Raw genomic sequence first — 27,701 nt, 5'->3', positions numbered from 1 at the left:
GGAAGGGGGGGATAAGGGGTGGGGAAGAGGGGGGCAGCTTCTTAATGTATTTGTATACACATACCTAAACTCTCTTCTAGAAGACAGCACACAGCCCTGTGGGACAGGCTTCACTACCTCATCCTCATGTGATGGCTACTCCCTGCCTCCAGGCCTTCCTTCTTGTCCTTAGGCTATATCTTTCATAGAAGCCAGAGAGGTGTTTAAAATATTAGATTTGCTGGCCAGAGAGATTCCTCAGCAGTATAGAGTACTTGCTGCTCTTGCAAAGAACAGAGTTCAGTTCTTAGCACCCAGATTGGGCAACTCACCAACACTAACAACTTCAGCTCCTGGGGGTCTGACACCGTCTTCTGATCTCCAAGGGCACCTGCATTCACATGCATGTACTTACACACAGATACTTATACATACACAGAATAATGTAAAAATGTTAGAGGCACAGGAGAGATGGCTCAGTGATTAAAAGCTGTTTTTCAGGAGGTCTGGGGTTTGGTTTGCCAGCACCCACATGGCAGTCCACAGCTGTTTGTTGCTACAGTTCGGGTGCCTCGGGGTCCTACACCCTCTTCAGACCTTCAAATGCATGCATGTAGGCAAACCCTCATATAAATAATTCCTTTTTCTTTCTTTTTTTTCTCTCTTTTTCTTTTCCTCCTCTCTCTCTCTCTCTCTCTCTCTCTCTCTCTCTCTCTCTCTCTCTCTCTCTCCCTTTTCTTTTTTTGAGACAGGATCTCACTATGTAGCCCTGGCTATCCTGGAACTCATTTGTAGACCAGGCTGGCCTCAAACTCAGAGATCTGCCTGCTTCTGCCCCCCCCCCCCCACAAGCGCTAGGATTAAAGGCATGTGCTACAATGCCCAACTTAGATTTTTTTTCCCCATGTGCATTGATGTTTTGTCTACATTTATGTCTATGTGAGGATGTTGGATTCTTTGGAACTGGAGTTATAGACAGTTGTGAGCTGCCATGTGGGTGCTGGGGACCGAACCCAGATCCTCTAGAAGAACAGCCAGTGGTCTTAACCGTTGAGCCATCTCTCCAGCCCAACTTAAATCTTTTTTGAAAAATTAAAACTGGGACTGGAGAGCTAGAGAGATGGCTTAGTGGTTAAGAGCACTGACTGCTCTTCCAGAGGTCCTGAGTTCAATTCCCAGCAACCACATGGTGACTCACAACCATCTGTAATGGAATCTGATGCTTTCTTCTGGTGTGTCTCAAGACAGCTACAGTGTACTCACATACATAACAGAAATACATAAATTAAAAAAAAAAAAAAAAACTGGGACTGGAGAGATAGACGGCTCACTGGCTGAGAGCAGAGGACCTAGGCTCAGTTCCCTGCACCCACAAGGCAACTCACAATCATAACTTCAATCCCAAGGGATGTGCCACAGTCTTCTGGCCTCCACAAACACCAGGCACGCACACATGAATGCACATAGATGCATGCAGACAAAACCTAAATAAATGTTAAAAAAATAATAAAAGAAAACTTTAAAATGACTGGTGGCTCATGCCTTAATCCCGGCATTTAGAAGGCAAAGCAGGCAGATCTCTGTGAGTTCAAGGCCAGCCTGGTCTACATAGTGAGTTCCAGGCCAACCAGGGCTACATAGTGAGATGCTGTATAAATAATTAGTTAACTAAAAAACAAATCTTAAAACACACAATGTCAGATCTTGTCACTCTACCTAAGGTGCTTAGAATTCAGAATGCAGTCTGACTCTTGGTTTGTTTGGTTGGTTGCTTGGTTGGTTGGTTTCTCCAAACATGGTTTCTCTGTGTAACTCTGGCTGTCCTGGAACTCACTCTGTAGACCAAGCTGGCCTCAAACTTAGAGAGAGCTACCTGCTTCTGCCTTGGAGTGCTGGAATAAAAGTTATATACCACCACTACCTGGCCTCCTTTTTCCCCCTACCACTAAGAGTCATAGGTTTGACGTTTTCTTACCCTGTGGCCTTTTATGATCTGACTCCTCCTTTGTGGTGCTAGTTTGCATGCTGACCTGCTGTGATGACATGCTGGTCCCTCATCTCAGGGCCTTTTTACTGGCTAATGGCTTCCCTGAGGCTGCTTCTCCAGCAGCCTGCATAGCTCCTTAGGCTCTCTCAGCTGTCTGATTCCCTTTGGTTGCAGTATTTTGCTTCCTACTGGACAGCTCAATGGCCTGGCCTGGCCTGGCCCAGTGACCAGCTTTCCTCCCCAAACAAGTTCCCCTCTCTTTCTTAACCTCTCAATCCCAGATCATCTACAGAAAGCCCTCGTGCCCACATGGCGGGGTGCGCACTGCTCGATTGCTGTTGTTACATCACCTTCATTAGAGCTGTTTTTGCCTCTTCATTAAATTAAATTCCAGGAAGCAGTGCTAATGACCGCACTAACGAGTCACGGGAGAGGCTAGCAGCCCCAGCCTTTGGACAGCGTAGGAAGGAGGACAGGGCAACAACCTGAGCAAAGCAGAGGCTCCTGGGATAAGGCTGATTACCATTTCCTAGGCTCTCCGAGGACCCTGGGCTTCCCAGGAGAGGTAGCCTTCTGAGGCTGTATGCTGGGCAGGCACAGTGAAGGACTGGGCCATGGACTCCTCGAGCACTAAGATAACGGAGGCTCAGCTCTTGGGCATAAATCCCTGAGTGAGCCCTGGTTCCCTACCTCAAGCTGGTGCCTCCACACATACCTCCCTGTAGCTCTTATGATGCCCTGCAGGTCCCTGTTTACTTATCAGTGTGTGCTCTCCATGGTGGTCCCCCACCCCTGCCCTAGGGTTCTCAGCCGTGTTGCTGACACTCCGTAGGTTCCCAGTGCCTGAGCAGATAAGCAGGTGAAATTTCCCATGCGCTGGGGGTGGAGGGTGGGAGGAAGGAGGGAGTGGAATCTTTTCTGGTCCAGAAACTTCTGGGGAGAGTTGTGGCTCTTCAGTTCTCTACGATGGAGTTGATTATTTGTGAAGAGATGATCAAGAAGGGGAAGATTTTGGGTGTAGGTCGTTCCTTTTGGGAGAAAAGTACCCAGGCAGGGACTGGGAAGACAGGGGAAGAGAACTCACTCCGATCTCAGAACCACCACTAGGCCAAGAAGCACAAAGGGGGAAGTTCAGAGGATAGACCAGGAGGTGGAGCTTGGTGGGGAAGAAGTGGGTGACTATGTGTGTGTGGAGGCCGACAGGACAAGAAATCTGGCCACTGAGATCCGCAAGCAGAAGTTGCCAAGGCCTTGTCTCCAAGGTAGTGATTTGATGGTCAGAGGTCTTTGTCTGAGGACTCCCTGCAACCTAATCGCCATGGAGGTGGGGTATCCAAGGATCTTGGACTCTAGACCTTCTTCGGGGTCCTGGGCAGCAGACACACCCATTCTGAAACTACCTTTGGGGAAGTGCTTGCAGCTTCCTCTTCCTGGTGCCTGTAGGCTTGAGTGTCACAGCCCACTGAAGAGGGTCTCTGTTCCTCACCATCTCAGGACTGTGGCTTGACAGGAACTCAGGACAAGCTGGACACGCGCTGTGGCCTGTGGTGAGCCACAAGGCTGCTCTGGCTCAGGGGGTGAGACAGCAGTTCCCCTGAGTGCTCCAGTCAGAGAGGCTGCTCGCTCCCACTGCAGGACCTAGGCCCCCTTCTTTTGTGATCAAGTCTAGGTGATGCTGGGCTCACTGGACCAGGAACAATTCAGTTTTCCTCCGTCTGGTGCTCAAGACTGTTACGCTCCCCCTGTCCCCAGCATAACTCCTCCAAGGCATTCCTGGACTCCTCTCATGGAGAGACCTTCTCCACAGCCAGGAGATTAAGAAAATGGTTGTGGGGCTGGAGAGATGGCTCAGTGGTCCAGAGCACTATCTGCTCTTCTAGAGGTCCTGAGTGCAATCCGAAAGCAACCACATGGTGGTTCACAATCATCTGTAATGGGATCTGACGCCCTCTTCTGGTGTGTTTGAAGACAGCCACAGTGTACTTATAGATAATAAATAAATAAATATTAAAAAGAAAGAAAGAAAATGGTTGGGGATGGTGGTAAATAATGGGATAGAAGATGGAGTGGGGGGCTGGAGAGATGGCTTAGTGGTTAAGAGCACTGACTGTTCTTCCTGAGGTCCTGAGTTCAATTCCCAGCAACCACATGGTGGCTCACAACCATCTGTAATGTAATCTGATGTCTTCTTCTGGTGTGTCTGAAGACAGCTATAGTGTACTCACATAGAACAAATAAATAAATAAAATCTTTAAAAAAAAAAAAAAAAGATGGAGTGGGAAGCAAGGCAGGATAGAATGGTGTTGTAGTGGCCCATTCTTGTAATCCCAAGGGTGGGCCCACCTTGCTCCTGAGATACTATTTCAGTGTCACACACACACACACATACACACCACACACAGACACACACACACACAGAGACACATACACACACACATACACACACCACACACAGACACATACACACACATGCACACACCACACACACACACATATACACACACAAATACACACACCACACACAGTTGCTGGAAGCAGGAGGATCACCACAAGCTTAAGGCCAGTCTAAAGTAAGCCTGCTTTATTTATTATTATTAATATTATTATTGATAAGTTATTTCTCTGCCAGTGAAATGAGCCACTTCAAGATGAGTTAGAGTATATAAAGGCAGTTTATTGGAAACCCACTCTTGGGTTCACTGGTCCCAAGTAGCCATGGGGAGGGAGCCAGAGGGGACAAAGGAAAGAAAATGCAGGGGGAGGGAAGAGACTGAAATGTCTGGGTTATATAGAAAAGAGCTTTCCCTGGGCTGGAAAGTTCAAAGCAGAGGGTAGAGTATGGCCTGGAACAGGTAAGGACTGTGGGATGCTGGGAGAACCAGGAGGCCAGGTCCACCTTCATAGGTAAAATATGCATGTCAGCTGTTTGTCCTAGGTCTAAATCCCAACAACTGTTATTGTTATTATTATTATTATTATTATTATTATTATTATTATTATTATTATCATTATCATTATTATTAGTCATCTGAGACAGGGTTCCTCTGTGTAGCCCTGGCTGTCCTGGAACTTACTATGTAGACCACGCTGGCCTAAAACTCAGATCTGCCTGCCTCTGCCTCCTCAGTGCTGGGTCTGAAGGCCTGAGCCAGCACAACCAGCTTGTCCTGATTGACATAGAGAATTGGAAGGTGTCCTTTGAGAGGGGACAGCTTCTATAGAGACTTACAAAAATCACTATTTTAATAATTTACCCACATTTAAGTATTCTGTGAGCCACACTCATGAGCATGTGCACACACACACACACACACACACACACACACACACGCACGCATCCTGAACCTTTCACCTATTTCCTTCCGTGGTCCTGTGCATTGGATGTAGACCCACTTTGCAGGTAAGGAAGCCAGGATGTAGAAACCATCAGATACTTGTCTAAAGTAAAACAGTCAACAGCAGAGTCTTTTTAGATAACAACTGCTCTACCTCTAGCAAAGTTTGTTTGTTTGTTTGAGACAGAGGCTATCTGTGTATTCCTGGCTGACCTGAAACGTTTTTTGTAGACTGACCTTGAACTCACAGAGATCCATCTGCCTCTGCCTCCTGAGTGCTGGGATTGAATATATGCACCACTACTCCTCTGACTTCTAGTGAAGTTTAAGCCAGTGTTTTGCAAGCTTTATCCTCAGGGAGCCAGAGGAGGCTTGTAAAATGGAAGTGACATGCTTTCCCTTCACTCATCCTGACTGTGTATATTTGGTGGCTGTGAAGGGCTAGCTCTGGCTAGTGGGAGGGACCATGAAGTGACTGCTCAGGAACCGGTACCATTAGGACAGGATAGATTCAGTTTTGGACACCCTGGGTTTGAGGGTGTCTGAGGTATCTGGGAGAGGCAAAAATGTAAGGTTGACAGTCAGGAAGAAATCAGATGAGATAACCATGCGGATAGTTCTGAATGGATGGGAAAGGGGGTAGTGACTGGAGTGGCCATAGCCCTGGGGACTCACATGGAAATAAGAGCCACCAAAGCACTTGAAGTAGGAGTTGCCAGACTCCCTAGGAAAAATATGGAACTGGGAAGGAGGGACTGGCTGCTGGGAAGGCTGTGAGAGCTACAGGGTCTAGCTCAGGCCTGGGGAAGGCAATGCCTGCTTGCTCTTCCCCCATAGAACGGGGTCTGTATGCTGCCCACCTCCCTAGAGTGGGGCCTCCAAGGGGCTGACAGGTTTGCTTGTTGCCTGGCAACTGAGAGAGCTGTTGGCTGTTGCTAGGAGCAAACTAGGGAGGCCAGAGGAGCAAAGCTCTGCAGCACAGGGCGGGGCAGAGGGGGAAGGGGCTGGCTGCAAGAGGGATTTGTCTGTCATCTTTGTGTAGTAGACCGTGCCCTGCTGCGTGTGCTCATATTCATGGTGTGTTCTGTGAATCTGCCATGTTGGAGGTAAATCCTACAGGTGGATAGATATATAGAGCATACCACTGTCCATAGGTAGCAATATATGTTCTTATCCTATTTATACATGTCTAGAGTAGGGCCTGCTTAGGCTTCAGGCAGGCTCACCGAGGGAACCACTGGATGATTGCAGGCTACTGACTCCTCAACAGGGAAGACGTTCTAATGATTGAGACACACAGACAACACTCCAGAGTGAGCAAGCAAGTTGAAGGGTAGAAGCTGGAACATTCTCCTCATCCAGGTAGTGCTGTACTAACAGGAGGCTGTGACCAACTCTTAATGGCAATGTCCCTCTCTGGCTTTAGTCTGGGGCCGCTCAGAGCACCTTACTGTGTCATGCTTGGGAAACACTTCAACTGTCCAATCAAAATTGGGGAGTCATAGGCTCCTCTTAAAAAGCAGATCACGAAGATCTGAAACATCTCCACTTCTACCTTTGCGCAGCCACAGGATTACAGCCACTATCTAGAAGAGACTCAGGATTGAAGAAGCCTCTAGAAGCGGACAGAGGATGGAAGGAACAGATCATGGCAACGTTTGTTTCCGTAAGTCCAATGGCAACTTTCTCTTCTGTCTGTCTCTCCCGCTAGAGTCCAGTTTCATTGGTCTCTGGTTGAAGCCCCCTCCCCCGCCCCCATTGCTACCTGCAGGAGAATGCTTCCCAATCTATCAGGCAAAAGGACTAAATTTACGTGACAAAAGGTAGTCCTCTTAAAGGTGTAAAAGCGGCAGCTTTCGACGTAGTTCAACCTAGACAGGGATGGGGGGAGCTGTCTTAAAGAAAACCGAGGTCCAGAAAGACACAGTGTGGACTCCACGGAGTTTAGTAGATCTCCAAATAAGTTTATAGGTTCACTTTTCGTAAGTGAAGAACACACATCTCCTCCATCTTACTCTCGTAATTCAAAAATGCTTAGAGTCCTGGTTTCTATTAGGCCTGTGGTGAGAGCAGGTAGTCCTGACCCTTGGGCTACTAGATCAACTGGTCCTACAGTCAAGAAACAGAGCCCCAGGCTTTCAGCATCCAATCAGAGACAAGCTCCTCCTGCAGCCCGCCCAGAGGCCTAAGCCTGTGTTATTAGCTCTACCCCCGTGTCTTCCCTCGTTGCCCGCCCCGCTCTCAGCTTGCGCCCAAGCCTAGACTGAGCCTAACTTCTCCTTTGGCTCCGCCCTCCAACCAATCACCGTCCCCAAATTTCCTCTGACCCCTCCTCCAGACCCGCCCTGGCCCAGTCGCGGGCTTGGTTCGCCCGGGCCCCACCCCGGGCCCGCCCCGCCGTCGGTGCGCGGCGGCCGGGAAGGCGCCTCCCGCAGTCGCTCGGAACTGCGGACCTGAGAGCTTCCCGCAGAGGGCCGGCGGTGGGAGCGGAGTGGGTCGGGCGGGGCCGAGCCGGGCCGTGGGCCGTGTGGGGGCCAGGCCGGGCCGGCGGACGGCAGGATGGGCTGCACCGTGAGCGCCGAGGACAAGGCGGCAGCCGAGCGCTCTAAGATGATCGACAAGAACCTGCGGGAGGACGGAGAGAAGGCGGCACGGGAGGTGAAGTTGCTTCTGTTAGGTGAGGCAGCGCCCCGTTCTAGGACCCTTGACTCTCAACACTAATCTCCAGACAAGGACCTGAAACTACCCAGCCTGGCCTTGGACCCTACACCTGCGCTTGAAACCCCTAGGACCCACCCTTTTAAGATTCGAAACTCTGGATTGGTTTAGATTTATAATCTATTTCAGTCCCTCAACTCATTCCAGATCCCAGACACCAAACCTTGCATGACCACCCCCCCTTACTCTCCAGTCTCAAGAGAACTCAGCCCCTGCCTTGTATTTCCACACTTCCTTAGGCTTCACTTAAACTCTCAGTACCCTACTGGTTCCCTTCTTCAAGCCCCACCTGTTCTGTTTCCATTGCCATGAGCATTCCTTGGGACCCCTGTCAAGCTTACTCTGGAATCTGTATTCTCTCTCTATACACTCTGACCCGGTAAGAACCTCTTTAAGAGGGAAACTGACTATTCTCAAGTTCTCTATAGCAAGATTCCCCATAGGGCCTCATCCAGGTCACCAGATCTCTCTCTCTCTTCCTCTCTGTGTATGTGTGTGTGTGTGTGTGTGCAGGTATCAACCCCCAAGTCATCTGCCCCTCTCTTGTCTTTTCTCACAGTCTGGCATTCCCTTGATATTTGCACCCTCCTACTCCAGGTGGTCCTTGATAGAAGAAGGGGAACCAGGGGCCAGAGTAGGCCTAGGCTGAGTTGGGCAGACCCTCTCCAAGAGGTTGTACTGAAGCTCATAGAGTAGTCACACTGGGGTAACAGGGGCCAGGCCTCAAGCATCTGTGGGAAGTTCCATTCCCTGGGAATGTGTTCCCTAGGTTCCAAGGCTTGTCTGGGCCAGGGCCAGGGGAGTCTGGGCAATAGGAGGGAACATGGAGGAGTTAGGGTTGTAGCCACTTCCAAGGCCAAGGAAGATGGTGGCAGCTGGGATGGGGGGAAGTGGAAGTAGTGAGCTAACCGACATATTGTTGCCCTTGTATGCCTGTAGAGATCTGCTGACGGGTGCTGGGGTTCTCAAACTCCGGGCTGAAACGCCTGGGATACGGCCTAGGATACTGAGTGGACCTGTTGGTCCCCCAAAGACATACTGTGATGGGGAGTAGTGGGCAAGCTGATCGAGGGGCTAGTAGGAGTCAGCTTCCTGTACCCCCGGGTGCTCTCAAGCATCCCAGCTAGGCTTTGGCAAAGGCAGTGGAGTGGGCCTGATGCTTGTGTCCAGACTCCCACTGGTAGTCAGAATGGTTCCCTATGGTAGACTGACTTGAGAAGATCGGGTCCTTTGGGTTGTGGAGAGGAAGGCCCTAAGCAGTAGAAGCCGCGCAGCAGCGTAATCGGCTGGATAGTATGTGGGGGGGGTGTGGCCCCTTAGCCCCAGGGCCGCCTTAGGGTCTGCATGCTGTGGAAAGCCTGGCTTTTTTTTTTTTTGCCAGGCCTGTGGCCGAGAAACAACATGTATGCCTTTATGGATCCATCTGTTGACTGTCCCGGCGGACCCGGCCTGGGGGCACAGCCCCGGAGGTTTCAAAATGGCATCCGCTCCACTGCTGCCGCGGGGAGGAAGAGAAGGGGCGGGAAGGGGCGGCGGCCCAGCCTCCTGGGCTGCTTTGCGTTGGGCGCTTGCCTCTTCCTGTCTCTGCTGCGAGTGCGGCAAGCAGTGAGTGGGTGTCGACGCGGCGGCGGCGGAATGTCCGTTGCTGCTGGGCCTAGGGAGGGTACTTCCGGGACCGCTACCTCCCAGTGCCCAGCCTGGAGCCCCTTACCAGCCCCTCCCAGGTTTATTGTAGTTGTGGTGGCCAAGGAGATGTGGATCTGGATCAGAGAGGCTGGGGGTGGGGGGGGGGACGAGGGTTGCACAGGACCTCTGGCCCATTCTGTAACACACGGTTTCCTCTATGCTGACAGGCTTGTCCCTTGGAGTTCAGCTCAGCTTTTGGGCCAGGCTAGGTGGGACTTGGTATCCCTTCCTACACTAGACTGGCAGTAGCCAGTGGTTTAGGATCCGGTGTAGCACTTTTCTCACGGAACAGTCCCTCTGGCCTTTCCTTCCTCTGAGATGGCATTTCTGGCTTGTGTCACAGGAGTATCCACGGTGAGACTAAGACCCTGCAAAGGGTGTGCAGCCAGGGGCTGAGAGCTCTGCCTGAAGTGGACAACCCGGTCTGCATGACCAGTCTGTCACTGCTACCTGGGAAGGGGTCTTGACTTGAGCTAATCAACTCCCCATAAAGGAATAAGGTGACAGTGGGACCCCAGCTGTAGCAGGTTAGGAATTCTGGGCACCAGTTCTACATAGCCGGAGACTCTGGCCAGGCAACGGGGGACTCAAGCTGGGAAAGCGCCAATCTTCCCTCCCAGCCAGAACCACGCCTGCTGCCCCACCCGCACACAGTCTCCCTCCATACCCTGTATCCCTGCCAGAAGGCGGGCACAGTCACTGTCACCAGGGCAGAGGCAGATGTGGTACACACTAGCAAGATAGTTTCCCCTGGCAGCTTGGTCAGTAGTAGAGAAGGTGATAGCAGTCTCACTGCAGGGAAACCCCCTAGACACCTCCCCCACCCCCAGTTCAACCAGACTGACTAGCTAGGCTCAGATAGATTTGGGAGGCTCTGGTGATAATCTGAACTGGACACATCGGGAGTAACAGTGTGGGCTCCATGAAGTCTCAGTATAGATGCTGCATTTGTCTTTGCTGCAGGACTTTGTATCTTCCCTATTAAGTGTTCCTTAACATTCCATTCACAGATCTCTTCCCAGAATCCTTCCTGAGGTCTCACCATGACTGATGTGGCCCCTCTGCTCCCTGGGATCCTACCTTCCCACTAGAGCATGGGTTTGGCCCTTGAGACCCCAAGGCAGAACAGTGTCCGACTGAAGGATGTACTTGGTGAACTTGGGTTGGGGGATGAGTAGGCAAAGGTAACTGAGTCACAGTTTGGCACACTGTGTGAGCAGATGACAAGTGCTCATTGGAAGACCAATGACCAAGATTGAGGAGATGCTGAAAGAAATGTTCTTGGGTTCTCGGCCCATCACAGGCTAGTCCTCACCCTGTCCACTGAGGAACCCCTGCTGCCCAGTCTGCAGCCTGTGCCAGGGCGCAGCACACAGTAGGGACTATATGTGAGAGAGTGGCTCCACAGACTCCTCAGTTCACCTCTGTTTGGGGACAGCTGCAGAGCTCTAGCCAATAACCGGTTAAGCAGCTGGAAGCTCTGAGGCTCAACCTGGAGCAGTGCTGCAGGAGCTCCAGGCTCCTTAGTCAAAGCCAGGCCTTTAGGGAGTTTTGTAACCTGTGTCCTACCTGACTAGCAAAAGGCAGGCGTGCTGTATCCGTGCATACTAAGTATGTGTGTAGAACATCCTTTGGGAGTAGGAGAGGACAGGAGTGAAGAGAATAAAAGGGTAATCCTGGGGCTGCCAACTGAGAGACAGATGGGAGGGCTAGCCTAGGAAACTGGCCCGCTAGGCACTGGGAGTAGAGACCCAGTTCCCTGAGAGCACTAAGACAGGAGATGTAGCCTAGATCACCAAGCCTCTGGTGGATGTTTCCTGGCATGAAGCTGGAGGCTCGCCCTGGTTGGACCACTCTGGGGGTCTTGTAGATATAAGTTAGAATCCTGGGGCTGGAGAGATTTAAGCATTTAAGAGTACTGACTGCTCTTCCAGAGGACCCAAGTTCAATTTCCAGCACCCACATGGCAGCTTACATCTGTAACTCCAGTTTCAGGGGATCTGACATCCTCACACAGACATATATACAGTCAAAACACCAATGCATATATATATATATAAAAGAATTCTGGTCCCATCTTCTGCCTCATTTACAAAGCCACTTCAGGTGAAACCCTGCTGAGAGAGCTTCCTATTCTGTACAATTCAGGCGGGCTTAGTGCACTAGAGCCTGGAGGTAAACAGACAAATAAAAGCCAGATGAGGGACCCTCTCCTCTCTCTGACAGAGCTGTCTGAGTAGGTAAAGTATGGGGACCTTCAGAGGGAACTCCCTTTCCTGACCCCAGGAAGCTCCCAGCAAGTGGGAGGCCAGGTTTGTAAAGAACAGAGTAACTGACCTTTCCTGGGACTTAAGACCTAATCTCTGGGGGCCTAGCCTTGGGGGTGTGGCACAGTCTGCGAGCCAGGTGGGCTGGCACATAGGCTGCCTCCCTTCCCTAACCCATTTCTCCCCTGCTGGAGCTCATTAGCACTTGAATGGGGGGCTGGTTGGCTTGGGCCTCAAAGTCTCTTCCCACCCCTCCCCCAGGCTGGGTAAGGCTTTGTCTGCCCAGGCCAGCCTGGATGAGCTCCCACGCTAGGGAGGGAGTGGGGGGTCGGAGCCATTTCTAACCTCCTCCGTCTGCCTCTCAGCCTTGCCCATCACCCCAGTGCTGCTGCAGCAAATATAAAAAGCTATACACTGTCCTGGGCAGGCATAGGAATCAATAGAGACTAGGTATCTTAAAGGAGTATTCCTGAGCTGGTGAATCAGAACATCTCAGCCAGGGGCATCCCTGGTCGGGGGAAGGTGGAGGTTGGAGCTTTGGACAGAGTCTAACAGGTGGTCAATACTGGAATGGAACTGGGGCTGGAGGATGGTAGTCCAGACAGCTGAGGAACACAGGCTTCTACACAAGCTCTTAGGCAGCATCAAGCCTCTTACTGTTGTCAAATCAGCCTGAGCCGCCAGGGCTTGGTCAGGGCTCCTTTTGAGTCTGTGCAAGTTGGCAGGGTTGGCCCCGGGATCTGAGAAGTAAGGTGAACATTTATTTATTTGTTCACCAAGTGACAGCCGGGGATAGGGCTGTGGCTGCCATGATCTGTCACAGCAAGGTCTCCAGGCCTCTCTAGCAGGTGGATAGTGAGTGGATGGGGCACTTGGACCATTGGGAAGCACACTGGTCCTGTAGATTCTACCCTCAGGCTTCTGTCCTCACTGCGTTTCTAGGACTGTTTCTAAAAGTTCCTGGTTCCCTTGGCAGGAAACAACTTTGTTTACCCAAGAAGCTTTTAGGTACCGAGGGACCAGTGCACCTATCACTGCCACCAGCAGAGGATGACAGGTGTGACCTGGAGTGCTGCTGCCTCTCCACTCCTTGCTGAGACAAAAGAGCGAGGAATGGGGAGGAATGGGCCGGAGGGATGGAGTACAGGCCTGGCCGCCTTCTCGGCCCTGAGGGTTCCACCTGGGAATTTGGTTAATAGAGGCAGGAGTCAGTAGGTTGTTGCTAGGCCACAGCCTACATCCTATCTAAGAATGTTCTTCAGGATGCTCTGGTGTGAGCAAAGGATTGGACCCTTTAGTGTGCTTGAAGCTCTCAGGAAGCCCCTGCCTCAGCTACAGGTGCAGGGTGGGGCCTCCACTGTCTGGCCACACCCTGTCTTTTGCCTAGAGCTCTTGTTCTTACTAAACCCAACCCCACCCTCACCTTGTTGGTGCTTCAGGGGCTTGATGCTTAGTGGTTTGAGAAGGAGAATCTTCCAGGGCTAAGCAATGACTGCTGGGCTATCTTTTAGGGTTGGCTCTCAGAATTTGCAAACAAGGCCCTGACCGGGTGCCAGGCCAGTTTGAGGTGTCTTTGAGCCTTGGAGGATGCTGCTCCCAATCCAGCTGCTTCAGAGTGTGCCTACGGTGCCTAGGCAGGATTGGGGACAGTCGTGTAGTTGGGCCTCTTAGGGAAATGGTGTCCACATCAGAAAATAAGGAGGAAGCAGCTGGGGGAGGAGGAGCCCAAAAGGGGAAGAGGCCAGAGGGCTGCCTGGTGCTAGTGCAGAAGGTGGGTCCTGAGTCACCCAGGTTTCTGCCAGCCAGAAGGCCTAGAAGGTTCACACCTGCCCAGGCTCACCTGTGAGGTTCCGCCCTCCATCACTGAGTTAGGGCCAGTCCAGGTGGTAGCCTTGTCCTTGTTCTGTCCTAGCAACTGCTGGGGCCAGGATGTCAGAGGCGGTGCTTCTGAGAAGGATTCTAGGCCCCTCCTTTGGACACAGGAAGTGGCAGCTGGGAGAGGGACACCAGTGGGAGGTCCAGCAGGAAGGCCAAAAGCTGCTCTTAGATTACTGAGCGGCCATTGCCCTCCAAGCAGGAAGGCCGGCCACAGGCAGAGATGAATGCCTGGAAGCGGAGCAGCAACCCTGTATTAGCTCACTCTGGGTTTCCCCTGCTGGGGGGTTGGTGAGGAAGGGGCCTTCAGCCCATCACGACTTGCTGAACCAGGATACCGTCAGCGTGTGCCTCAGTTTCCCTTCTCATAACAGCAGATGCCTCTGATTGAACTTTGGCTATTTAATCTTGTGAGGCCGGGATAGGATAGGTTTCTTCCTCCAGTGGAGAGACCGAGGGCCTAGAAGCAGAGGTGCCAGCCTTGGGCTCACTGTACCTATCCCACCACTGTAGCCCTTGGTGTCGGTGCCCTGGTGCACCTCTTCTGGGTGCGTGTGTGTGCTCTGTGGGTGCACATATGCTCTGTGGAGGCTTGGGGATCTTGCCTAGATGAGTTTTGTTTGTTTGTATGTTTTATTACTTTGCTTTTTCAAGACAGGGTTTCTTGGTGTATAGCTTTGGCTAGCCTGGAACTCACTCTATAGACCAGGCTGGAGTTCTGCCTGCCTCTGCCTCCCGAGTGCTGGAATTAAAAGTGTGCACCACAACCTGGCACCTTGAGTCTTAAATCCTTTTAGGCTCTGAAGGGTGAGACCCATGATTCTGTTTTAGCCTTTCTGCCATTCTGGCAGAAGCCTGCCTGTTGCTATGGCTTCTTTCCACACGTGGCTACTATGGAATCACTCCCCACCTTTCCCCTCAGCCTACCTTCCTTACAACATTCATGTCACAGTCAGTAACTTAGCATTGCGCCTTCCCTGTTGTGCCTCTTCCTCCCCTAACCTCCACTCTGGGGAGAATAGCCTGGACCAGAGAAATGCTGGGAGGTGCTGAAGTTGGGAATTGGCCAGACCGGTGGAAAGGCGGACTATCCTGCAAGGCTTGTCATGGTCATTAGCTCAGTGGTGGCCTCAGTGTATGTGGTACTGTGTGCTGGCTGGATGTGGCTGCTGTGTGGGCTGGGAGCAGTGACAGCAGATGCTTGTGTCTCTTGACCCCCAGATCTCATGTCTGTGGGGCTTCTCCTTCCCGTGGGAGATTCTGGGGATTCTGCTGGGTTGTCAGAACAGGCCTGCTTGGCTAGGTGTCTGTGCAGAAAGCTTATACCTTGTTCCTCCTTATCACCCAGGCCTGGGTACAGAAGGGCCCGATCCTTTGTGTGTGTCATCTCAGACTGCCTCTGCCTTTGTATTCAGAACTGGGACTTACGGACATGGACAACTCCTGGCTCGAGTTTGGGCCCTGGGGCAGTTTGGAGTTCCTGAAAACCATGAGAAAGCTGCCCTGGGCAGGCATTGGGCTTGGCACATTCCCAGGAGGGGTACATTTCACAGATGGGAACACTGAGGCCAGGGTTGCAGGCACCTCACCTCCAGTCTGCCACAGTAATTCCGGGACAGGCAGCCATTGTTCAGGCTCTTGAAAAAAATAGTCTTTAGTAGAGTACCCATGACCTGGGGCTTGTTCAGTTCTTCCAGGCGCTTTACAGGTGGTAAGACCTACAACCCGAGGAGGCAGGGCATGGTTGATTTGTTGGGGCTGTCGGGCCACAGTCTTGGGTGGAAGTGTTATGAGATCCTTCCAAAACCCTACTCCGGGTCATCTTCCTTTCCCCCAGTGTGAGACTGCTGAGCCTCTTTGGAGGGCTTAAGGGGGGGTCAAAGAACCTGGAGGAAGGAAGAGACGCCTGGGGTGGGGCCTAGAGGGCCTTTGTCTGGCTGGGCTCTCCCCCCCTCCTTTCTTCCCTCCTGTTTCCATTGTTCCTGTGTATTCAGACTCTGAAGCTGGCTGGGGGCTTCCCAGGGAGGAGGTTGTAGCCGAGGGTCTTAGCACCTCCCCCAGCCACCCCTAGCTGGGAAGGCTGCTTTGCTGAAACAAAACATTCCCCGTGCTGCCCAGCCCCCATCTCCTCTGCTTTGTCTCTGGCTGTGGGCTCCCCCTGGTGGTAACTGAGCCTGAGACCCTCAGCCATGGGGCAAGGAGGTGACAGACAGGATCCAGAATGGCAGAGGTTATAAAACAGTGAGGGTAGGGCACCTTTCTAGTAGCTGGGCTACCTGTGGGGTGGGCATCTCGGCTCAAACCCCATCTCCACTGTGCCCCATTGGGATTGTAGCAGCGTGGGCGTGCCTGGTGCTGTGGCTTTGAGCTGGGCCGCTGCCCAAGCCTACCCTGTGGTCCCAGCTGCTCCTGAGCATTTCTGCCCTCGGGCTGCCACGTCAGCTGCCTATTCTCCTTAGCCCATGAATTCCAAGGGAGCCCACCAGCTCAGGAGCTGCCTCCAGGGAGGCCTATTCCCAGCCTTCTGAGTGTGTAGAGGACGGCCCCAGCTGGGAGACTTCTATGTGGAAGTCCCTGGAGAGAGAGAGAGAGACAGAGAGACAGAGAGACAGAGAGAGAGAGAGAGAGAGAGAGAAGTGACGGGCTCAGCACACAGTGCTAGTGGCAGGAGAGAGCTCTCACCTATGTCCCGAGTGGCACTACAGCTCTGCAGGGCACCCTCCTCTCTCTGTGTGCCTGTTACCCCTGCTCTTTCTGAGTCTTCAGAAGCTGTACTTGAAATGAGGTTACTGTGGTACTCACTCTGTGCCGACTGTTACAGTGACCAGAGCAGCTGGCCATTGTGCACACTGTAGGAAATGATGTTTGGGGAAATCTGTACTCTTCCGCCAAATAGGAAAATAATGGCAACTGACTTCTTCTGGTAAGGGTCTCACCATGTAGCCGAGGCTTACCTTGAACTCAGTATCCTTACCTCAGTCTTCTGGGTGTTGAGATTATAGACATGTGCCACTATGCCCAGATACTATCTTTTTTTAAGTATTTTTTTATTTTATTTAATACTTGGGAAATTTCATATTACCATATTACTTTTTTAAGTGTATGTGTGTTTGCTGCATGTATGTTTGTGTAGTACATGCTGACCTGATTCCTCAGAGGCCAGAGAGGGTGTCAGATCTACAGTTGTTACAGATGTTTGTGAGCTGCGTGTGAATTTCGGGGGACAGAGTCAACCAGGATTCTCTGGAAGAGCAGCCAGTACTCGTAACTGCTGAGCCAACTCCGGTCACAGTAATAACTTTTATCTGCACACTAGCCTTGGGTGAGGTTCGTGGAGAGGAGCTTCGGTTCCAGGTCTCGGCCTCTCCCTTTAGAAGATAACACATTGTTCCACTTCACAGATGAAGTACCAGAGACCTGAAAGGGTTGAAGCTAATGGAAATCTCAGGAAAGAACAGTTGGGCAGCAGGGTTGAACTAGACAGATCTAGATTCCCCTTCCCTTGGGAGGGAGAAGATTAAAAAGTAAAAAGTAGATCGGTTGGCTGCTTGAAGAAACTAAGGCCAGAAAGGACAAGAGCAGGTCACGGCCTCCCTGCAGATCAGACCTAAGCGTAAGGTAGGAGGTGGAGGGTCCAAGATGGACACATAGCGGGGTCCTGCACGCTGGGGTCTAGATGAACACCAAGTGTTTGAACATATAGGCCCATCTATGGTGAGGTTTTGTGGGTCTTGCCAGGCAGTGAGGTTGTACTGTCTTCCCCTCAGTCTGTTCTCTCCACGGGAGCTCTGTGCTGCATGTAGAAGCAGATGTTCTATGCAGAGGAGCCTCGGAGATCACTACCGTCCTGCAGTGGGCCCAGCAGCTGGACTCTGGGAAAAGGCTGCAGAGGTGTTTTCTTTGGTGGGAAGAGGTGTAGCTTGGTGGGAATGTCAAGGCCACCCCCAGGGGCCCTCTGTAGATCGCCACTGGTCTCATCATCCAGCTGGGGATGGAGCAGCTGGTGGGGACGAGAGGCTGACTCCTGCTTCCGTCTGTTCAGTTGGCTTCTCTGCAGGCACCTCTGCATTGGTCTGGGGAAGCTTTCCCTGAGGTAGGCGCAGGACTGGCAGAGAAGGAACCTGGGTATAAGCATTCTCCAGGATGGATGTGTCCTGGAGACACATTAGGAGTAGTGTGTCCTAATGGCACAAGGGCCATCGGGGGCATAAGAATGATGTGGCCCCAGGGCTCCTGAACCACCAGGTCTGTGGCCTACCTGAGCGCCAATGTCTTCACCACACACCTTTCACTAGACGTCCTGCTTCAGACTTCCCCAGCTCTGTCCTGATATGTCTCTACTTCCTGCTTGGTTGCCAACCACACCCTTGTCCTGCCTCTCACTACTTCCTGCCTGAGTCACAGTTGCTGCAGTGACAAAAGGTCCTCCTTAAGTCCCAGAAATGGAAATCCTATAACCATGTCTTGTTCACCTGTCAAAGGGGCTGTTTGCAGTGACCCCTGCTAGGCAGTGAGAATTTGAGAGGCCTTAGGAAGGGAAACTGAGGCATTAGGGTAGTGTGGGAGCAGGTCTTCAGCTTACTGAGGCAAGAGATGTATGACCCTGGTTTCTGGCTTGGCTTGCTCAGGTGTGGCCCTCTTGGTGTCTGCCAACTTTACTAGGGAAATCAAATGCAAAGTGAGTTGATGCCATCATCCCTGGCACTGGGCAGGGACACAGGTAGCCCACAGTACCTCTGAAGAGAGTGGTCAAAGGATTAGATGTCCTCTTTACCCACAATGACCAGAAGTGAAACCAGTGTTTCCCATAGCCAGGAATTCCAAAATCATGTAAAGAAACAACCTTCATTTGAGGTGTCCTGTGGCCTGGACATCTGCTGCCCCTGCCTGTCTTTGATCTGGTTAGTGAGATCTGTCTGACCCAAGTTTTACATCTTTAGCCTCTACTCTCTGAATAAGGCCTCAGTCCTGGCCAAGACTGGTTCTTCCATGGCTCCAAGATGAACCCTCTTCCTTCTGCTCTGTGGAGTCAAGTAGGAAGACTAGATAGGGCCACTGTGCCCTTTCTTCTTTAGGTAGATATTGAGGCCCTGTGGGCCTAGTACTCAGTGATCAGATGGTGTAGGCAGGGTTTACAGACCTTCTGAACACACCTCTGGGCTCGTAGAATGTGAAGGAGCCTTATTCTACTGCTGTGCACAGCCCCGTTTGGTGGGATAACCATAGCCAGAAAGAACAAGACCCACAGCCAGACCTCAGGGTTTGTCCCATAGTAAGTAGTTCCTGCAGCATCCTGTGAAGCAGGCTTGGGACAGTGAGATACTCAGTAATGCTGCCAGCATAGAACTCAGACCTTTCCCCTCAGAGCAGCTACTGGATTGAGACCTACTCTTGTGAGGGTCACAGCTGTGCCTCAGTTTCCCCAATGAGATATGTGTTTGTGTCCAGGAACCTGAAACTTGATGAGGTCTGTCTTCACTTGTTTAGTGCCTGCCACCTCTTGGGCCCCTCAGAGACTGGGGCCAGAGGGAACACAGTTGACAAGTGCAGCTGGGCTCAGGCATGTGTGATCTCCAGGGGGGATTGTGTAGAGCAGGGTAGAGGACCCCCAAATTGAACTAGCTATATTACAGCATGTGCCTCGGTTTTCTTAGAGATGGGCTGAGAATAGAACCTACCTCAGGTTTGCTGTGGAGATTAAAGGACCTAGTAAGCCAGGCACTCGGGAGGCAGAGGCAGAGGCAGGCGGATTTCAGTGAGTACTAGGCCAGCCTGGTCTATAGAGTGAGTTCTAAGACAGCCAGGACTACACAGAAACCCTGTCTCAAAAAACAACAAAAGGCACCTAGTAATTACAGCAACATTCTCCAGGTGTAGGATGCTTAACTGGTGTGTATGAACCCCTGGAGGTCAGCTGAACCCAGCACCATATAAAAACCTAGGCATGGCTTGGCTGGGAAGATGACTCAGTAGTAAAGGGTGCTTCTTGCTCTTTAAGATGACCCAAGTTCAGATCCCAGCACTCACATCAAGTGGCCTCTGGGTATCTGTATTGCATGTGTACATAACCCCCCCATACACTCACAAATATATACACATAATTAAAAATACAAAAAAAGTAAATGAAAATAACGGGGCATGGGGGCTGGTGAGACAGCTCAGCCGGTAAAGGTGCTCTGCTACCAAGCTGGAGAACTTGAATTTGATCCCTGAGACCTACCTACATGGTGGGAGCACAGGACTGACTGCTGCAGGTTGAAGGCACATGTACTTACAAGCCATGTACATGCACACACTTTTTTTTTTTTAACTTTGGGGACTAGAGGGATGGCTCAGCAGTTAAGAGCACTGACTGCTCTTCCAGAGTTCCTGAGTTCAATTCTCGGCAATCACACGGTGGCTCATGACCATCTGAATGAGATCCGATGCCCTCTTCTGGTGTGTCTGAAGACAGAGACAGTGTACTCATACACAAAACTTAAAAAAAAAAAAGTATAGAGGATCCAAATTTGGTTCCCAGCACCCACTTTAGTTGGCTCATAATCATTTGTAGCTCCAGCTTCACAGAATCATACACCTTTTCTGGAAGTCTCAGTGGGCACCTCTAATGACATCCATATACTTAAACAGAACTTAAAACAAATTGGAAGTGGGGCTGGAGGGATGACTCAGTGGTTAAGAGCATAACTGTTCTTCCAGAGGTCCTGAGTTCAAATCCCAGCAACCACATAGTGGCTCACAACCATCTGTAATGAAATCCAATGCCCTCTTCTAGTGTGTCTGAAGACAGCAACACTGCACTCATATATATAAAGCAAGTACATCTTTAAAAAATAAATAAATAAATAAATAAATTTTAATGCATCTTTTAAAATAAATAAATAAATTGGTAGCTGGAGCAATGACTCCACAGTGAAGAGCATTGGCTGCTCTTCCTAAGGATCCAGGCTCAGTCCCAGTGCCCACATGATGGCTCACAACCATCTGTAACTCTAGTTCCAAGAAATCCAACAGCCTTTACTGTCTCTGGCGTATCAGGGACACATGTGTTGATGTAGGCGTAAAAGTTGGACCCATCCATAGGTCAGTCCTGTGAACTGCTTGGAGAGGGTTACTGTGAAGAGAACACGGGGCAGGTTTGCCCAAGAGAAGGTAGCAAGAAGCAGGCAGTACCTGGAAGGTACAGGAGTGGAGCTGGCGAAGGGACAGGCAGACTAACTCTGGGCAGAGGCTGGGAAGGAGGCCGGGGCCTCATCTTGGCATTGTGGTGCCATCTTGAATGCTGGCTGTATGATCCTGCTTCTGAACTTCAGTGCCCTCTGTAAACTGAGACCAGGAAAGATTTTTTGTTTAATGGAGTTGCTGTGGCAAACATAGGAGAGACCAACAAACCTCAGAACCAGTCATAGAGAAATGAGGACGGGGCTCTGCCAAGCTAGAGAAGCTTGAGTCAGACTTGTGTACATGTGTGAGAGAGAATGTGTGTGAGTTTCTATTTTCCATCTGTTTAGGACAGAACTGGTCCAGAAAGCAGAGGGCTGGCTCTTGGGCCATGTCCAAAGAATGGGAATGTGACTCTGTGGCCCTTGTAGGTTGCTTAGCAGCTAAATCTCAGGGTTTGGGAAAAGAAGGATTTCCTGCCCTTTTGCAATATTCAGGGTACCTTCCAGCCAGCCCTTCCTTGCTCTTGCATAGGGTGGCAAGCCTGTGTGAGAGTAAACAATGTGGACCCACGTCTTTGGCTAACTCCCAGAACTCAGAGGTGACTGGCGTGGCAGGATCCCTGGCAGACGGTGGAGCTTAGGGAAGCAGAGGCCTGCAGGGAGCCTGCCAAGGAGCAGATGCTATAGGTTTCCTTAGTCACTGTGGCCCCGGTAAGCCACAGCTCTTATCTTTCTCCCTGGGTCACCAATGTGTGGAAGGAAGGAAGTACCTTCAGAGCTAATGGCAGCTAGGCTGTTTGTCTGCATATGGAGCTCACTGGGCCCATCCTGATCATCTACCCCCTTTGTTCCAGGTGCTGGAGAATCAGGGAAGAGCACCATTGTCAAGCAGATGAAGTAAGTGCTATGCAGGGGAGGGGGGAGTCACCAAAGTTTGATCACCATCTTCCTCTGCTCCCCTGCGTGGTCTCCACATGTCCCAGAGGGCCTCACTGCTATCAATATGACTCTGTGGGCCAGGGTTTTTTCCCCATCCTTGGAGCAGTTCCAAGGAAGCTATGTGATTTCCTGTGGTCTGTAGACCATAACTGTTGACCTCTATTTATCAGAATCATCCACGAAGATGGCTACTCAGAGGAGGAGTGCCGGCAGTACCGAGCAGTCGTCTACAGCAACACCATCCAGTCTATCATGGCCATTGTCAAGGCCATGGGCAACCTGCAGATTGACTTTGCTGACCCTCAGCGTGCGGTGTGTGCACTTCCTTACCCCCTCCCCTCTCCCTGTCTCCCAGAAGCCTTCAGGACAAGTTTGTCTTGGGGAGCCTGAGAGTAGAGTACACCAACCTGGGCCCCGTTCTAGAGGATTCCCTTCCCTCTGTCAGAGAAGGGGTCTGTTCCTTTATCTGTCTTGACTGCCCTCCATTTCCATGCCCAGGATGATGCCAGGCAGCTGTTTGCACTGTCCTGTGCTGCTGAGGAGCAAGGGATGCTTCCTGAAGACCTGTCTGGCGTCATCCGGAGGCTCTGGGCTGACCATGGTGTGCAAGCCTGCTTTGGCCGCTCACGGGAATACCAGCTCAATGACTCAGCTGCATAGTGAGTACTGAAGGGACTGGGCATGACAGGCTGTCCCAGGAAGTTAATGACTGTCCACTGAGGCTTTGGTAGTGGGTTGGGTGGGAACACTGAGATAGTCTGCTCTCGGAAGGCCGGGAGAGATGGCAGCCATGGTGGCTTTCAGGCTACTTTAGCCTTATCTGTCTTCACACATGATCGTTCTGAAGAACATTTGCAGCCACCTGCTCTGTGCAAAGCGTCAGGGACACAGTGATGAGTGTAAAAGACAGGTCCTTAAGCAATGACAGCTGAAGGTGTCGGTAGGAAATCAAGAGTGGGAGGGCTTTGAGGCCAGGGCATGGCATATGTTAAACTCCAGATTGTCACTGAAGATACAGGAGTTTAGGCCTGCTTCTAAGAGCCTCACAGAAGGAAGAGGCTGTCCTTGAGGTGACGGATGTGTGTACAAGCTGGAGCCTGGACTTTGCTTTTGACCTTTTCTGGATCCAAGCCAAGCCCAGGACTCAGCTGGAGAATCACAGCGTGTCCCAGGAATTTCAGAGGCACAACAGGCTTGGATCCTTTAGGCCAGAACACAATTCTGAATTCCCCTGCAGTCCATCCTGCCTCTGCTGCAGTTAGCCAGCCTCTATCCCACCCCAGCCCCCCCAGGTCCCTTTTGCCTCTCTGATCCTGATCCTGCTCAGCAGGGCTAGACCTCACAAGAGTTAGGTAGGAGAAGATCTGCTTAATTAGGATTCCCAAGTCCTGCTTCAATCACATGGCCAGGCTTCTGTCCCCTCTGCACGGCCTACCTCCCCAGTACTACCCTCGGGTAGTTTTGGGATCATAGCCAAATCTGTAGAGGCCTCTGGGCTTCAGTTCGTCCCCACCCTGAAATCACCCTGAAATCACGGGCCTAGCCACCAGCTGAGCTTGTGGATAATAGAGGTAGGGAGGGGGTGAACCCGGTCAACTTACTAGTTGACAACCCAGACTACTTCCCTGTTCTCAATACTCTAGGAGAGAAGTATGGGGTCATGTCCGGGCCACTCTCCACTTCCCTTGCTTCCTTTGTCTTTCTTCCCCAAGCACTAAACACACCCCTCTCTGCTTTAGAAGTTGGGGTCGTTACCACAGGCCTGCTCAGCCGGGGTGCTTTTTGTCTTGTCCTAGCAGGTTCATCTGAAGGGGGCGTATGGGGTGGCACAGTAAGACGGGAGGAGAGCAGAGGGTCCTAGGGTGAACCCACCTGTTGAGAGGAGAAATTTGTGTGGAACTCACCTTGAGGCCTGGAGGCTGGGGGCTCTGTTCACAGGGGATGGAACATGGTACTCAAGTCACAGCAAGTGCGTCACGGTCCCCTGTGGCCCTTCCTGTTATTCTGTTCTATCCCTGCTTCTCTGAGATCATTTCCCTTTGGCCCAGTTTGGCTGGCTGCTGGCCCCAGCACCCCTGCCCCAGGAACAAAAGATCAATAGAGGGCAGCCGCTTCAAGGCTTGGATACAGCCTGAAGGCATGGCGGGGATATTGAGGCAGACAGTGGGCCCTGGACCCAGCACAGAGACATTGATGCTAAAGAAAGGCGTGTGTGATGAAGAGCCCCAGGGATCTCTGCCGAGCAGGTGTCTGCGCTCCCACTTCAGCTCAAATTTTACTGAGTGTTAGGCAAAGGACCCACTGGACCTGGCAAGCCCCAACATGTTTAGTCCCCTATGAAAGGACCACACCAGGTTGCTCTGCAGTGGGTAACTTAATTACAACGATTAGCATCTTGATCTCTCCCTGAAGGACTAATTTGCCCCCTCCTACTTTTTACCTGTAGTTCCAACAGTCTGACTCCTCTTGGGTACAGGTCAAGTTGAAAAGCCAACTGCTAGCGTCACAGAGCCATAACCTTCCAGTCCCATTCTATATAAATGTGAAACAAGGGGACTGACTGAGCCCACGTTTCTTAAAGAAGCAAGGATGGCAGGCACAGCTGTGCCCACCTGTAATGGAAGTGCTTGGGGCTGAGGCAGGAGGATTATAGGTTTGAGACAAGATCGGACTACATAAACCAGATCCTGCCTGGAGGAGAGGGAAAGGAGAGGAGAAGGAAGAAGCAGCGTTTGTCTGTCTGAGGTCCAGGTCAGGATGCTCCTTTTGGCCTGTGTGATCTCCTCCCTTCCTGCAGCTACCTGAATGACCTGGAGCGCATCGCACAGAGTGACTACATCCCTACGCAGCAGGATGTGCTTCGGACCCGTGTGAAGACCACAGGCATCGTCGAAACACACTTCACCTTCAAGGACTTACACTTCAAGTGAGTGTGTGTATGGATGGGGTCAAGGGCAGTGCCTCATAGCTGCTGAGGAAGCCATTAAGCATGTTCCCCAGTCCTGCTGCAGATCTTCAGGGTTGTATTGGGAAGGCATGTCGTCGAAGTTCTTCACCTAGCTATCAGCAGTGACTTCCTACTAATAGCTTCTCCCACCTCTGTCCCTCATGGCTCCAACCTGTCCCTCTGACTAGATTCAAAACCAGGGTTGTGAGGGCTGACGATTCCTTGATGGAAGCTGTCCCACCCTGGCCAGGCCTCCGTCCTTGGCCTGCCAGCCTGTGAAGTGCGAGGATGCCTCCCCTGGGGCTCTGTTCCCCGGGTTAAGTTTACCCAATGTCCGCAGGATGTTTGATGTGGGCGGGCAGCGATCTGAGCGGAAAAAGTGGATCCACTGCTTCGAGGGTGTCACGGCCATCATCTTCTGTGTCGCCTTGAGCGCCTATGACTTGGTGCTGGCTGAGGATGAGGAGATGGTGAGAAATCGAGATCACTGGTGGCCGGGACTGAGCCTGGTAGGTCAGTGGGGTCAATGCCAACGTCACATCTTTTTCCATAGAATCGCATGCATGAGAGCATGAAGCTGTTTGATAGCATCTGCAATAACAAGTGGTTCACGGACACCTCCATCATCCTCTTCCTCAATAAGAAGGACCTGTTTGAAGAGAAGATCACACAGAGCCCCCTGACCATCTGTTTCCCTGAGTACACAGGTTGGTCTCTTTGAAGGCTGTCTCCTGGGAGGGAGGTTGGCCATCCCAATAGACTCCACTGGGAGTGGCCCATGGATGCCCCCATCTGGACAGAGGGAAAAACACAGGATCTGTTGTACCTCACTCAGGAATGTATACCGTGTCTACACACAAAGGGGGCTTCTGCCCTTGAGCACATGGGAATATCCTTCATATACCACACGCACTTACACATGAACATGCTGTGCACAGATCTTTGTTATTCAGGTGCATATAGAAACCTCCATTTGTCTTCCTTAGGGGCCAACAAGTACGACGAGGCAGCCAGCTACATCCAGAGCAAGTTTGAGGACCTGAATAAACGCAAAGACACCAAGGAGATCTACACGCACTTCACGTGCGCCACTGACACCAAGAACGTGCAGTTTGTGTTTGATGCCGTCACTGACGTCATCATCAAGAACAACCTGAAGGACTGTGGCCTCTTCTGAGGGGCAGTGGGCCTGGCAGGATGGTGAGTCAGGGGCCTGTCAAACAACAGTGAGACCACAGGGTTCAGAGAGGGCGTGGGGCTGCAGAGATGGCTCAGTGGTTAAGAGCACTGACTGCTTTTCCAAAGGTCCTGAGTTCAATTCCCAGCAACCACATATGTAAAAAAGTAAAAATTTAAAAAAAGGGGGGGGAGGTGGGGACTTAAGGGAAGTTCTGTGGGAGTACTTGGCCTGGAGGAGAAAGGGTGGGACTAGGCAATCAGGGACCAGAGGACAAGGCAGGGGACAAAAAGGACCTGGCTTTCCCCTGGACAGAACTAGAGGAGTGGTCAGTGTCCTTTGGAAGAACTTGGCTCCTCGCCATGGTCAACCAGCCTTGTCTAGATGCAGAAGGAGACCCAGCCACCCTGCTGCTCACCGACCAGCTTTATACGTGTTCTTAGACGGCTGTCTCTCAATTCCGAGAGTCCTAGGCCCAGGCCAGCCCCATTGGCTCTGGTGTACATTCAATGACTGCAGTGTCACTGATATGCACGTCCTGTAACCCAGCAACAGAAGCTGGCCCCTGGGCACAGCTGTGTCCCTGGTAACAAGTAGGTGGGGGAAGAAGAAAGTCATTGTTTAGAGAGACAAGAAGAGGAGCCACATGTAACCCAGGCTGTGTCTGTCCTCCACCTCCAGGGCCACCGCTGACTCTGCTCCCCACTACCCATGAGGAAGATGGGGGCAAGAAGACTATGCTCCCTGCCTGTTCCCCCAGCTGCTTCTCTCATCTTTTCTCTCTGTTCTCAGCTCCCCTGTCCCCTCCCTCGGCTCTAGACTTGGGGAAGGGGTTGCCACAGGCCTCCCTGTCTAAAACCCACCTTTGTCTGAGGTGCCGGGAGTAGCCATGGTACCCCCTTCCTGGGCTTTCTAACCATTGTCTTGTTCTGGGGTGAGTGGGGAGCGCATGCAGAGTTTCCCAAGGCCTATGTCTGGAGGGGAACCAACTCCTCCAGCCTAGACCCCTGGCTTTGTCCAACACCAGCCCTGACCCAAGTCCAAATGTTTACAGGGAGCCTCCTGCCTGCCCTACTCTCTGCCGCTCGGAGGCCCCAAAGGAAAAAGCACAAGAAGCGTGAGAGATACCGCCATTCCTGGAGACAAAATCCACCCGCTCATTCTCGTAGCTTTAAAAAAACGAAAAAGAAAGGAAAGGGAAAAAAAAGGAAAACTGCAAATCTAGAAAACTTTTTAGAGAAACCTATTTAAAACTGTCAGGTCCTGACCAGCACCCTGCCCCCAGCCCCTTTCCAGTGATTCCGTGCCTTGAGTGTGTCTGCAAGTTTACACCCATCCCTCTTTGGGCGGCCCCCTGCCCTGCCCTCCACGGAATTGGATTCCAAGGGCTGTTCCAGACAACTGCCAATGTCACTGGGGGCCCTGCCCTGAAGCCCTGGGCCCAGGCTCCATTAACCTAAATGTAGCTCCTTAGCGCTAATCCTGGAACCGCCGCTACCTGCTGAGGGCCAGGCCCCTCACGCCCTTGCTCCAGGCCCAGGTCCTCCAGCGTTGAACACTTCCTTGCTTTTTTCACATGTTTTATGGAATTGTTCACATGATTTGAAATAATAAAATGTAGAAAGAAA

The 27,701-nt window shown here is 51.7% G+C and overlaps 1 protein-coding gene across 2 annotated transcripts; it reads left to right on the top strand.

Moving 5' to 3' along the window:
- The first annotated feature begins 7,747 nt into the window (after positions 1-7,747).
- Positions 7,748-27,697, top strand: GNAI2 (G protein subunit alpha i2). 2 transcript variants are annotated; one of them, XM_080934804.1, is made up of 9 exons: positions 7,748-7,978; positions 21,865-21,907; positions 22,120-22,261; positions 22,448-22,608; positions 24,747-24,875; positions 25,237-25,366; positions 25,450-25,603; positions 25,883-26,096; positions 27,128-27,697. In XM_080934804.1, the coding sequence occupies exons 1-8, from the start codon at positions 7,861-7,863 to the stop codon at positions 26,071-26,073; spliced, it is 1,068 nt and encodes a 355-aa protein (XP_080790930.1). In that variant the 5' UTR covers positions 7,748-7,860; the 3' UTR covers positions 26,074-26,096; positions 27,128-27,697. The 2 variants fall into 2 exon arrangements, with proteins under 2 accessions (XP_080790930.1, XP_080790929.1); XM_080934803.1 differs by having other exon boundaries at positions 26,755-27,697.
- Positions 27,698-27,701: the final 4 nt, after the last annotated feature.

Source organism: Micromys minutus (assembly GCF_963924665.1).
Source record: "Micromys minutus genome assembly, chromosome: 21".
Taxonomy (NCBI): Eukaryota; Metazoa; Chordata; class Mammalia; order Rodentia; family Muridae; genus Micromys; species Micromys minutus.
Note: the sequence above shows the minus strand (reverse complement) of the source record. Positions and strands in the feature narration are given on the sequence as shown.

Bases quoted from the DNA above. Each gene is read 5' to 3' on its own strand.
- GNAI2 (XM_080934804.1), top strand. From the start codon at position 7,861: ATGGGCTGCACCGTGAGCGCCGAGGACAAGGCGGCAGCCGAGCGCTCT. The intron at 7,979-21,864 runs GTGAGGCAGCGC...CCTTTGTTCCAG, and splicing joins GGTGAAGTTGCTTCTGTTAG to GTGCTGGAGAATCAGGGAAG. The intron at 25,604-25,882 runs GTTGGTCTCTTT...TGTCTTCCTTAG, and splicing joins CTGTTTCCCTGAGTACACAG to GGGCCAACAAGTACGACGAG.